The following is a 13,891-nucleotide window of genomic DNA, read 5'->3' on the forward strand; positions in this document are numbered from 1 at the left end:
TTCGTCCATTTATTCATTTATTCATGTTTGCCAATATTTTTCCTTTTACTGCAAATCAGTATAGGCTCCAAATATCAGCCTCCTTGATAATCATTATCGTGGTTATCAGCCCTGACAAAAACAAAAAAAACAAAAAACATATCGGTCCATCTGTAAAATAAACTACATGCAAGAGCCAAAGATAAAGCGGGGATCTTTTAGCTGGGGCACTGCCCCACTTTCCCTTGGCCCCCTGCTAAAACCGATAATCATCTAGCTTGTCAGGTGAGAAGCCTTCTTTTGATTTTTTTAGTTTTCCATCTTTCAAAATCGTTCGAATTTAGCACTCCCGCTGCTTCTTTGCACTCCCCGCAGTCGAGGCGGAAGATGGAGCCGAGCCGAGGCGTCCCCGCCGCCGAGATAGAGATACTTAATCCATGTCCTCGGAGAGATCGCCCCGAAAGATGAAGCCGTAATTAGTCAGATAAAACCCAACATAATGACACCATTGATACAGGTCGGGGAAATGAGGACTGAGGAAAAAAAAAAAGAGAGAAAACCATTCGAAGGCCAATAAATTAGCATGCGCAGCAAAGTAGCCGCAGTGGACGTCTCAAAAGGGCAACGCACAATGCTTCTCTCATATTCCACCTGCTCTCAAATAAAAAAAATAAAATAAACGCTGACCTCCATACAATCAAAGATTATGAGGAGGAAAACAACAACAGTTTTCAGCGCGCTTACGCAAAGGGTCTCACGGGAGCTGAAAGCAATTAAAGCCAAAATTACTCGTCTAAGCTGTCCTTGCATCCGCTCGCACGCTAGCTCGCTATCTCGGGCTCCCAGTAGTCCAGGTCGTAAAGATAGAAGAGGAGAAGCTTCGAATCGGAGCGGGCCGACTAATCCGAAAACGACTAAAGGGAGCCCAATCTGGCGTTTGGACAAAAGAAGACGGAGGTATTTCACACGCCACGAGTGGATCGCTGACAAGGTCACCCCGCGAGCGCTTAAAGACGCCGCAAATCCCTCGTCGACGCAAGTTGGAGAAGACTCCTCTCGGCTTGGGAGTGATTTCACAGAAGGGGCAAAGAACTCTCATTAGAGTCCGATAAAGGTAGCGGGCCGGGGATCCTGCGGTAATGAGAGCCAGCTTGTCTTTGCTCGTCGCCATCCACAAAAGAAACACGTGTGCTGACAGGTTGGCCGATGACACGCTAGTGGTGGACATGCGTTTTTTTTTTTTTCTTGAGTCGTTCTTTGTGGTCTTGTCATGCGAGTCGTGCGGCAGCAAGACTCGCGTGACATTTACAACCATGTTCCAAAGCCTTCCGTTCATTTTTTCTATAGCGGCTCTCCTAATTAGGGTCTTAGGTGAAGCGGATACGACAATTTCCCGGGTGACTTTGGCCCCGAATTGGCGCCATAGTCTGACTGCTCACTTGTCAGTCACCTTTACACGTTTGGACAACTTTGGCTAGGCAAGCTTTATTGCTAGGTCACATTTGTGAGCCAAGATAACTCAATGCGCTTCACAAAAGCGTCATTAGCGTTAGCTTGTTAGCCCACAAAATTGTTAGCTTCACAAAAGCGCAACACGTAAAAGTTATACAAACGTAAAAGCAGAAAGAACAAAAGTAGCTTATTAAAATTAGGAAAAATATATTATCTGACCTACCACGACTTATTTGTCCAGTAGAAAATAACGGAAATGATTCATATTATGTTCACCGATTCAACATTTTCAATAGCATTAGCTTGTTAGCCCAGAAAAGCACCTTTTTCACCATAACAACAAGTTTAACGGTTTATCATTTTGTGCCTGCATAAGTCACGCCTTTCAGTTCTTGGTTGTTTTTCTTCGGACGCTGCACTTTCTTGGATATCAAATCGTTGATGCCAAACAGGGCTCCAAATGTACATACATCCACGAATGCAACAATAATCAAACATCATGCTGCAAAATCTGACGGAGCATCCCAGGTAAATGGAGTCTTTGCAATTTTCTCCAATTTCCCGCATCATCCCGCCAACGAGGCTGGCGCCAAATGTGAGGGAACGCCGAGCGCTTGAATTATTTATTTTCCCATTTGCATATGTAGCCTAGTTTGAGGGAGGCAGACGACTCCGGAGGATCTTAATGCGCCATACGGCCGCTCGGCCGGCCTGGGCGATTTACTGAGCCCATTACCTCGCATCAGGAGCAATCACTCCACGTGCAATGAAAGCGATACCATATGCCGCACGCACTCCTGCGATATTATTTGCCGGGATTGGCCGGGTTACATCGCCTCTCATCGTGCCCACCTGATCCCACCCCTAGCCCGCCGATAACTACCACCATCGCCAGGGAAAATCTGGCAGGTTCCAAAAGTACTTTGCACTTGTGCAGCAGGCCCTCCCTCGCGGGCCAAGGTCAAACACCATTTCATTTTCTCGCCTTTGATGGCCAGCCCCACTCCTTTTATCACACCCCCACCCAACGTTGTCACCTCCGTCACACCACTCCAGCCACGCAAACGCCCCACCACAACCACCACTTTGGAAAGTTTGAGAGGGTCCAGGTGGCTGCGCAGAAGTCATGAATAAGCAATCACTCAACTTCCACCTTGTCACGCTCGTAAAGTTTGAGCTACGCCGCGTAGCTCAAGACTCGTAGCCACCGGCTCATTTTCTGACTTGGCAAAAGTAAAAGTGCTCAAGAAATAAACAAACCCTATTTCTTCAATTAGCTAGCTAGCTAGCTATCTAATTGACTTATAGATAGATAGATAGATAGATAGATAGATAGATAGATAGATAGATAGATAGATAGATAGATAGATAGATAGATAGATAGATAGATAGATAGATAGATAGACCTCTTCTGCTCTCATGATCACGAAGCTCGAGTCATATTTGCTTTTTGGCGTAGTTAGCGCTCGGGGCAACGCTCACGAAAGCGGGTGACCCGCCGCTTAAACAAAGCCGTCCAAATTCTTTTGCCACTGCGAGTGGTAGAAAAGGCATTTTGTTGTGTCATTGCGCGGGAACGCAATCTATCAGAGCGCTTCGGCGGGACTTATGGGCTCTTCTTAAACGTCCCCCGGCGCTTAGGAAACTGCTTTTGTTCATGAGCCCGTTCTCATCCACCGAGATAAATTGTCAAGCAGCAAATTGAAATGACTTTGCTGTGGCACTTTGATACAACGCTCCGCCGTTCAGGGTCATGCATCAAGATGTGTTTGGGAGGAAATACTCATATTTTTTTTGTAATATTTTCTTGATGTGTTTTTTTTGTTGTTGTGATAGCCCAAAGCCGAAATGATTTTTCCTCGCTGTGTGTGGAGGTGTGGTCACGCAGGTGCTTGTTTTAAATCCTGAAATTCTTCATAGGTGTCCTCAAAGGGAAGTATATGAAAGAATGTTGTTTTTTGTTTGTTTGTTTTTTAGTTCAAAAGAGGCTGGTTCAAGGTGGAGGACAAAAAAGTTGCTGGCTCGTTTTGATGGATGGCGAAATGGCAGCCGTCGCGAGCACGCAATGGGCGAGCTGCCTCGGGAGACGGATAGCTTGATTGTTCCTTTAATTGGTTCGATGCCGTTGCATTCCTGCTTGAATAGGAACCACGTCGCATCATTGAACACGCTTGGCTGTCTTTGATGGAAGATTTAAGATGTCGGAATGAAAACAAATCACGCGCCAGCGCTGGAGAGTGCCTTCCTTCTAGCACGGCTCGATTCTTCCAACCCAATCAAATATTCGGCACATACGCCGGTGTTGTCATACCTGGGTGGGCCACCGGTAAAGACTTCCGGCTGTTTCTTTATCGGAAAGTTTCCCCGTGTGGGACTAAGAAAGGAACGTCAATCAAATTCAAGCAGGTTTTTTTTTGCGACTCCTGGTTGATGTCTACTGTCAAAAAATAAATAAAAACAAAGCACTTTATTTCAAACAAACACATACTGTATCTTAAGACTTCAGTCTGCTAGCTTAATGCTAACGCTAAGTTACAGCTAAAATAAAATGCCTTCCATTTATAATGAAGTTATTTCTTACTAATAAAATTAAGACTTCTAAAAAAAAAAAATTTGCCTAATTTACTGATTCATTTTTAACAGTCGTGGTTTTGCAGTAACAATGACAATTGATTCTCTTATTTATTTCTTAATCCAAATTAAATTTTTAATATTATTTTATTATTTTTATTACATATATATTTTTTTTTATATTATTATTTATTTTTTCACATAAATTATTCCTTTACTGTGAACAAAAAGTCATAAATAGTAGTCAAATTAAGGCAATATTATTACCATATTTAAATGAGACACATTTATTATAGCCTCCATTAAAAAAGCATTACTTAGCGTTACTATTTGCACTCGACATGTGAGTGAAACCTCGTTGCGACGTGGAGGTAAGCATGTGATTACTCTCGCCTGTCTGCGCGCCCTCTGGCTTCCTCCCACTGACCTAATACATGCAGATTAAGTTAATTGGATCTTGTAAGCGGCCAGGAGGTGTGAATGGTTATCTATCTCCTTCCATGAGCCACGTTAGCGAGCCAGTCCGGCCTCTTGCTTCGTATTGTCACCCAGCATTGTTTATACGAGTGTGGCTTCGGAACACAAATGGTTTTAAAAAAAAAAAAAATGTGGCATCATAAAAGCTGTGTCGGGGCTCTGCTGTGTCTTCTTTATAGGTGCCCATATAATAAGGAAGAATCACATCGATTTAAAATTAGAGCAAGCACACGAGATAAGCGCTCACCTCATTTTGCTTTTTTTTGCCACACTGGCACTTTCCGTCACCTCTCCGAGAACTCATTTGCAGCTCATTTTCCGAGGCCTCCTCGCTCGCGCAAAAGGACTTTTTTTTTTTTTCTTGCCAGACTCTCACGTCAGTCACAATTAAAATCAAGATATGCCACGGCCGTCCGGTTCCGTCACCATCAGCCTTAGTAGCGGCTACGAAATCTCAATTATTTGTGACTCTAAGAAGCCATGTTTGCATGTTAGCCGCCTTTCACTGAAGCGCCACTTTAGCCGCAGTCACAGCTGTAAACGCACCAGCCTGGAGACGTGTGCTCTCTGGAAACTTGATGAAATATTCTGGCTCGGCACAAAAACACTATAAGGACCATAAGGCGCACTTAAAATACATTGATAGGGACCAGAAAACAAAAATTCGGCGCGAGCTAGCAAGCTAACAAGCGGCTAGCTTAGCCATTGTTAAATAAGTTTTGGTTTCACATTTATGTTTTTGTAATTTGGGGGAAATTTGTCAAGAATGACTCAGTTGACTTAAAGGAACTTAATCGGGATTTGTAATTTGTAATTCTCAAACTTTAAATAATTTCATGTGTATCTTAATTATTTATGTAGTATTTTTTTGTATATTTTTTTTCTTCGGTCAGTCCAGTGTTTTCGTTCAACTTCCTAAAAGGAGGTGACGGGGACTGGGCATTAGCGAGCGCAGCACCTGCACAAGAGGTCAAGCCCCTGGTGAGGTGAAGTTCAGGTCAACTGGCATGGTGTCCGTCGGTATTTTCAGGACAACAGCTGGCCGCTGTTGGAATTCTGCACCTTGTTGCAGCGACCGGCTTCTTGGCCAGGATTAACGCTCTGGCGTCCATCTGTCGGGCATCGGCTTACATTTAAGCCCTGCCATTTCACAGGCCCGCCTGCGGTCAGCCACCCCGCGAGGCAACCAGCTTTAGCCTCCCAATGATACGAGGGTCAACTTTTGTATCCTCTTGAAATTCAGCAGGGCGAGCAATATTGACGATAGACAAAATCTCCTTTTAACCGGGCATCAAAAGCTCAATATGATTGCCAGTGTCATTGATTATGCGGCAACTTAGTCTTAGATGCCGATTTGTTTTCTTATTTAGTCACTCCACATTATTTTCTGTGTGCCCTGTGATTGACTAGCGACCAATCCCGGGTGTCGTCCACCATTTGCCCTGAGTCAACTTGGATGGGCTCCAGTTTCCCGCCACGCCAGACTAAAATAAAATCCATAGCCTATGTATAGATGCCGTAGCTAATACAACGTCCCATGAGCGCATACGTTGTAAGGTGTCGAAATAAATCATCACGTAAATACAGGTGAGTCCATTCAAGCATAGCCTTGCAGCTGACTAAGCGCTTTGGCAAAGAATGAGCTTGAGAGGCTTTTAACGCTTTGTCCCGCAACACGTAGTGTCAGCATCACAGCAGGGGGATTTTCCCAGAAGCTTACAGGTATTTACAATGGCGGTGAGCGGCGCTCTGGACTAATGTGTTGTGTCAGGTAGACCAAAGCTGAAGCCTCCGCTCAAGTCTTTGACCAGCCCACACAAGCATTTTAATTACGCGGGGCAATTACTTTGGAAAGTCCAAAAGCCGACGCGTGAAAGCTCTTTGACGTCAGGTTATATATTTATTAATATCGCTGAGGAAGAAGACGGATGGAAGAGTAATTTTAAGCAACTCATTTTTGTATTTGTTTTTGCTCAACTGGTCGCCAGCCAATCACAGGGCAGATCGACAACTATTCACTTCCTGAATCGGAAATGTAGAAATAAAAAAATTACAGATTCAGTCAATCTGCTGGGAAGACAAACACTCCAGTAATCTTAAATGAGGTGCAGTAGCTTTTTCACAAACCATAATTGTCCAACTAATTAATCTTTGCTAATCAGTATTGTGATTTGAAGCAGTCTTGGACCAGTGAGCCTTGGCTTGTTTGAGTACTGTTGGCTCACCGTTCCTCAACCGTATCCTTTCCTTTGAGAGCGCCTCCGCCCCGCCCCCCCTCTTCTCACTTCACCTTAATTAATGGTATCCTCACGGAGCGTCGATTGGAATAGAGAAGTTCATTTGTTCATTCAAAGGACATGCCTGCAAGGGAGCGATAGCGATAAATCATGACATGAAACTAACCCGTTGCGTTCGTTTGTATCTGGCAAAGGAACGTGACTTGCTGAATGTGCAAACGTGGATTATGATGGGATCGTTGGCCCGATTGGGCGTCGGTGGTAATCACGTCAGTCGTAATCTCATTTCATTGACTCGCATCCGAAATCCTTACGAGAGAAGCTGACGGGTTCTGGCGTTCCTTCTTCCCAGATCGATATGGCTTAGTGAAGAAAGATGATGGAATGCTCTGCAAGGCTGTTGGTATAATCAACATCTCCATCATTTTGATTAAAGATGCTATCATGGGATGTCCAGTGTTTGCCTTTGACCTCAGAGGGTCAAACATGAAATAGATGTTGTAGACTGAACTGACGTGCCATCTGTCTTGAGGTTTTTCACAGTTGCTAGCAACACATGCTAGCATCCCAACAATTTGCTCGTTCTGTATCTTATCAGACAATAAAATACCGTCCTTGCGGATTTTTATGTTTTGCTCTTCAAGTTGGGTCAATGCCAGCATACAGTTCTTGTTGTTGAGAACAGCATTTGGGTCCAGAATAATTATGGTGAATCCATTTCGACAAGTTCTTCGAACACCCGGGAAATGACGATTACGCAATCATCCTTTAAGTGCAGATTGCTAGCAGATTGCACCATATTACCATCTACACGACTGGTGGTAATTTAATCAAGGTTGACTTAGAATCTAAGTCTATCTAAGTCTTAGATAGTCCTGTTTTTATTCCAGATGTTTTCTCCATGTAGACAGCAGTTGTCAGCTAACTATCCAAACCGTTAACCGACATCGTCCCTCCATTTTTTTTTTTCCTGCTTTAGTAGTATCAAATTGATAGAAAGGAAGACTACAGGGTGCACCTAAGTGGAACAAACCCTTGATGTGCACAGTGGGAATTGGATTGCGGGCTGAAAAATGTTAATCTTAGTCGCAGCTGCACCCCCGTCCCCGGTTATTAGGATGATAGCAGTCGCTGATTGATCACCCACGAGCCGTGCAGTGGGAACGGCGCTCGGTAGAAAAGCGGTAATAACGGGCCGGTGGCAGATGTGAGTGGATTGCCGCCAATGTTTGATTTTCCAGTTCTGTGCTGGGGAAGTGTACATACTTTTTATTGTCCGGTCGTTGGCTTCAATCGACCCGCATGGAATGATCCTTTCCTGGTGTATTTATAGGAATAGCGTCACGTGAGAATGGGTTCTTATTAAAAATGTATTGATTGTTGAACTAGACTAAGTCTGCTTGTGCCTGTCTGGCGCTGATATGGCTTTTCTAACGCAACACTGCCTTGTTCTTCCAGGTAACCGATAAGATGGCGGCTCAGGAAGCGACCGGGCACAGCTTCCTGGTGACGTGCTGGCAGCCCGTTCTGATCCTGATGCTGGGCACCGTGCTGTCCGGTTCCACCACCAGCTGCCCATCCCGCTGCGAGTGCAACGTCCCGGAACGTAGCGTGATGTGCTACCGCAAGAAGCTCATGACGGTTCCCGAAGGGATCCCCGCCGAAACCCGGTTGCTGGACCTCAGCAAGAACCGCATCAGAACCATCAACCCCGACGAGTTTGCCAACTTGGCTATCCTGGAGCATCTGGAGCTCAGCGAGAACACCATCTCCACGATTGAACCCGGCGCGTTCAATAACCTTTTTGGCTTACGGACACTGGGACTGCGTAGCAACAAGCTCAAGCTGATCCAGCTCGGGGTCTTCACGGGCCTGAGCAATCTGACTCAGCTGGACATTAGTGAGAACAAGATCGTCATCCTGCTGGACTACATGTTCCAGGATTTGTACAACCTACGCTCGTTGGAGGTGGGCGATAACGACCTGGTTTTTATCTCCCATCGCGCTTTTCACGGCCTGAGTAGCCTCCAGCATTTGAGCCTTGAAAAGTGCAACCTGTCCTCCGTTCCGACGGAGGCCTTCACCCACTTGCACAGTCTGATCACGCTCAGGCTGCGCCACCTCAACATCAACGTGATTCGGGATTATTCCTTTAAACGTCTCTTCAGGCTCAAAGTGCTGGAGATTGCCAATTGGCCCTATTTGGATACAATGACCCCAAATTGCTTGCACGGATTAAACCTGACCTCTCTGACCATTGCGAACGCTAACCTGACCTCCATTCCTTACGTGGCTCTCCGCCACTTGGTGTACTTACACTTTCTCAACCTTTCCTACAACCCGATCCACACCATCGATGGGAATAAACTGCACGATCTGCTGCGTCTTCAGGAGTTTCACCTGGTCGGAGGGCGACTGGCCATGATTGAGCCCTACTCTTTCCGGGGTCTCAACTACCTGAAGATTCTCAACGTTTCGGGGAACTCCCTGACCACTCTAGAGGAGTCGGCGTTCCATTCAGTGGGCAATTTGGAAACCCTGGCCCTGTACGACAATCCCCTGGCCTGCGACTGTCGCATGTTGTGGGTCTTCCGGCGACGCTGGCGACTCAACTTCAACCGGCAGCAGCCCACCTGCGCCTCCCCCGAATTCGTCCAAGGCAAAGAGTTCAAGGACTTTCCGGACGTCTTGCAGCCCAACTACTTCACCTGTCGCAAATCCAGGATTAAGGATCGCAAGCCGCAGCAGCAATTTGTCGACGAGGGCGCCATCGTTCACTTCGCCTGCGAGGCCGACGGCGATCCGGCTCCGGTGATCATGTGGCTATCCCCGCAGAAGAAGTTCATCACCACCAAAACCATCGGAAGGATCTCCGTGTTGCCGGACGGGACCCTGGAGGTCCGCTACGCTCAGATTCAGGACAACGGAACGTACGTGTGCGTAGCTAGCAACGCGGGCGGCAACGACACGTCTCTGGCTCACCTGCACATTCACAGCTATTCGCCCGATTGGCCCTTCCAACCCAACAAGACTTTTGCGTTCATCTCCAACCAGCCGGCGGAGACCGGCGCTAACGACACGCGAGCTAACGTCCCGTTCCCCTTTGATATCAAGACGTTGATCATCGCCACCACGATGGGCTTCATTTCCTTTCTGGGCGTGGTCCTGTTTTGCCTGGTGCTGCTCTTCCTTTGGAGCAGAGGCAAAGGCAACACCAAGCACAATATCGAAATCGAGTACGTGCCGCGCAAGTCGGACGCTGGCATGAGCAGCGGCACGGCCGACGCTCCTCGCAAGTTCAATATGAAAATGATTTAAAGACGTGCAAGGAATATAAAAAAAAAAAAAGACTTTTGTGAGGACTAAGCACTGGATTTTGGTGTGGCCACACAGAAAATGACTCAAGAACCCGAGAAGGGCCATCGCTGACTTTCAAACGAGAGCCGAGATGAAAGCATGGCCGTCGCAACGTGGCTCGTGGGTCCCGTTTTACTGCAAGTCACGTTAGGCATAAACAGTTCATGTTCCTGTGGATCGATAACGGCAAAAGGATAATTGACAAGAGTTACACCCACCCGAGCTGCCAGAACGCGAGAGAGAGGTCGATGATGGTTCCGTGTCTGTTTTTCTTTTCATTTGCACACCGCCAACCCCCAGGCAACATGTCAAGTTCTGAATGATATCCAGCCGTGACCCATTTTCAAGTTGAAAATCAATACATTTCATCAGATGAGTGTTTGAAGTATGACTGCTTTGTCCTACTTTTATAGTCTTGACTGCGGCCGTTAATAGTCTGATCAGTCATCAGTGTCAAACTCATCGATTGGAAATGCCCTCGTAGGTAAAGGACATCTGGGAAAAAAAGAGGATGTGTTGTTTGTATATTGTTTGGGGAAAGAAAATTGCTACTGGTGCCTGAAGGAGTTTCCATTGAAAAATTAACGGACAAAATTTGAAAATTCATTCATCCAAAAAAAACTATTGGGGTAAATATTGAGTATAATTTTTTCAATGCATTTTTCCATTGAAAATTATGATGACAAAATTTGGAAATTCATTCACACAAAAAAAAAAACAATAGGAATAAATATTGTGTATATTTTTATGCATTTTTTTCATTGGGAAGTTTGTTGACAAAATTTGGAAATTCATCCATCCAAAAAAAACTTATTGGGATAAATATCGAGTATATTTTTATGCATTTTTTCCATTGAAAAATTAGTTGACAAAATTTGGAAATTCATTAATACAAAAACCTATTGAGATCAATATTGAGTATAATTGGATGGATTTTTTTTTTCTTTTTACTTGTTCCATGTAATTCCCCTTTCTCATCGTGGAGCATTTCAAATGGTCCTCGACTGGTAGGCATGAATATCAAAATACACAAAAGCACAAACGATCTGAAAAAATTGAGAGATTTGAGATTGAGTGGGAATAATTACAACAAATTGCAGATGAAAAAAAATCCTGCTATGGCAGAAAAAATGAAATGTTGTGAAGGGTTTAATTAAAGAAAATGAATTTGGGAAATTGTCACACTTCATTAAATTGCTCTAATTGTTCGAAAAGAAAGAAAGAAATATTTTTGCACTGTTTAAAACACCCAATGTGAACATACATCTCCTGCATCCACAGTTGGAAAGATTTTTTTGTAAAATTGGGAAAACAAACTGGTCAGTTATATCAAATTTAAGCATGAATTTGAAGAGAGGGTTGGGTTTTTTTGGGTCAATGCTGCATATTGAGAATTCCACTCTCAAACAGCAGTTTTTTTTTTGTGTGTCTAATATTTCATTGCTGCTATCACGAAAGCCGTGGAATTGATGATTATTCACACGTCCCCCCCTTGAATGTCAACATTTATTGTCCTCTTTGTGAGAATGTTGTGCTTCTTCTAGCCTTAGTTTCTCAATTGCACACTGTGGACAGCTGGCGCGTGAGCCGAAAGGCGGCCGGCAGCTCCATAACGGGGCCTCGCCGCAGACAGAGATGCGCTAATGGGCTGCGAAAATGCGCGCGGCAGCCACAGCGGCGGCGGCGGCCGCATGGATGCTTTCACCCGTGGATGCAATGTGAAGCAGCTTTGGTGTAATCTCTTTTGCATAAAGGAGAAAGAAAAAAAAAAAGCAGCCGGGCAAAATGGCTCACGGCTTATGAATGCTGTCTGTGTGTTCAAGGTGTGGCTACTGTTCCTGACATCCTTTGGTCCTGAGTCAACTAGGAATTCATGTTTTTTGGTTTCTTTGTTTTTTTTGACCTTGGACTATAACGAACATGTAGTCCAAGCCAAGTTTTTATGAAAAAAAAAGATACTTAAAAAAAACAAATATATGGAGAGAAAAAAAATCATTCAATTGTTCTGTGCAATAAGGTAATATGCAGATTTTTTTTTTTAATTAACAAAATTTTGTTGATGTTGAATTGTTGACAATATGGTATGTTGTATTAAACAATCTATGGAATTTTTTTAAACACACTCTGCTTCTGTCTTCTTTGACTACAGAGATTTTTCGCAGTCCAAAGTCCGTATTCGTGGTGCCTGGAGGTAAGATTGATTTGTTCTGTGACCAAATTTGTATCTCAAATCATTGCTCCCCATTGACATTAATGCAAATGCAATTAATCCGTTCCAGCTTTCCCTGACAAAAAAAACCCTAATACAAAACATGACTGTATGCTATGCTATGTTATGTCATAACGTACATGCCCTTGGGTTTTGCTAATCCAGCAAGACGCCGCCTCGGCTCGGGCACCTTTGGGACATCGGCCATTACCGATTTTTCCGCCCTCTGGCGCTATCAAAGCGCACTCATTTGTCATGTGACTTCAAACTCCGACACCCAGAGTGGGAACGGAGAGAAGCTATTCTTGGTTGTTTGGAGCCCCGGGGAGTGACGGGAGAAGCATCCCTCACATATTAGATGTGTACTTACAATTCTAGGTCAGGAACGGGCTGATGTATTCTGCTCGGAAAAAGTACACGCTTACATTTACACGCACGCATTCACCACCGGGTGCTCCCTGGACGCTCGTCAGAGAGCACACGCCTATATTTGGAAAACGCTTTTTACATTCAAAGAGACGCTTGGATGTCAAACGTTTTCTCCTAACCACGTGGAGATCAATTTCCAGCATTGGTGGGAAGCGCAGAGGAACTTCAATCATGCAATCAGTCAATCCCGCACAATGGAGTCAAAAAATAACCACAAATGCATACAAAATGGTGGACATGAAGTAAAAATCCAATATATGAAAACAAAGAACATCAAACCTTTGACATAATAATTAGTGCTACATGTGTACATTACACACAGACATGATTCTCCCAGCGGACAAAATCCTTAATAGCAGCCAATGGATCAATTGAAACGATCAAGTGAGCAGCTGACCGGCTTGCTAACGTCCCCCTGGTGATTTGGAACCCCCTGAGAAGCAATAATCCACTCGAGCTTCTCTCGCTCGACATGACCAGCCTGCAGATCAAACACAACCCATAAAATGCCTTTTTACCACATTCAGTAAAATGAAGGAAATCACGTGGTTTTAAAACAACCACACGATTTTGCCACAATTTCGCTAGCTTACGACATATAAATGATTCACATGCTTATATTCTTCATACTTTTGAAAAATGTCAAATATTACTGCAGATTATTGGCTCACGAAGATTTCCAACTCTTCTTCGTTTCTGCCTGCGTGGCTGCATGACACTGCCCCCCGGTGGATAAGTCGTACACAAGAAGAAGCATCAATAAAATAATCAGGATGTCATCATAACGTATTTTTTTTTCAGTGCATTGGATCGATGATGACGGCTGACGACGGGTAAACCAAAGCCAGCTGCTGCGCCGTTAATCAAAACGCATTTGGCGTTCATTAAGAAGAACGGCGTCCTGCAGTGGAAAAGGCCGCTTATTAGCGAATCGAAGGTGCGCTCGCAACGTGCGGTCTATGCGGCCTATTCACACGACTTTGTAAGGACTCCAAATTGGCTCATGGTAATTACAGGCCGCGCGACTCGAGAATCGTTTTGGATTCACGGCGCCATCGAGTTGATTATTATCATTATAATCATTATTATTATAATGATGATGCCACATTTTCTCCTTGTGCGAGACACAATTGGTGAAGAGGAAAATGGCGGTTTTGGATTGAAATGCACATTTGCAATT

At 44.6% G+C, this 13,891-nt stretch overlaps 1 protein-coding gene across 10 annotated transcripts in view; it reads left to right on the forward strand.

Annotated features, from left to right (window-relative positions):
- Window positions 1-12,195, forward strand: part of lingo1a (leucine rich repeat and Ig domain containing 1a) — a 162,040-nt gene extending 149,845 nt beyond the window's left edge. For all 10 annotated transcript variants that reach the window (XM_049722578.2, XM_049722581.2, XM_049722579.2 and 7 more), the window contains one exon: window positions 8,175-12,195. In XM_049722578.2, coding sequence (XP_049578535.1) covers window positions 8,187-10,034 — 1,848 coding nt within the window. In that variant the 5' untranslated portion in view covers window positions 8,175-8,186 and the 3' untranslated portion in view covers window positions 10,035-12,195. The remainder of the gene's footprint in view (window positions 1-8,174) is intronic.
- The last annotated feature ends 1,696 nt before the right edge of the window (window positions 12,196-13,891 follow it).

The sequence above is a fragment of the Syngnathus scovelli genome, chromosome 6 (assembly GCF_024217435.2).
Source record: "Syngnathus scovelli strain Florida chromosome 6, RoL_Ssco_1.2, whole genome shotgun sequence".
Lineage (NCBI taxonomy): Eukaryota > Metazoa > Chordata > Actinopteri > Syngnathiformes > Syngnathidae > Syngnathus > Syngnathus scovelli.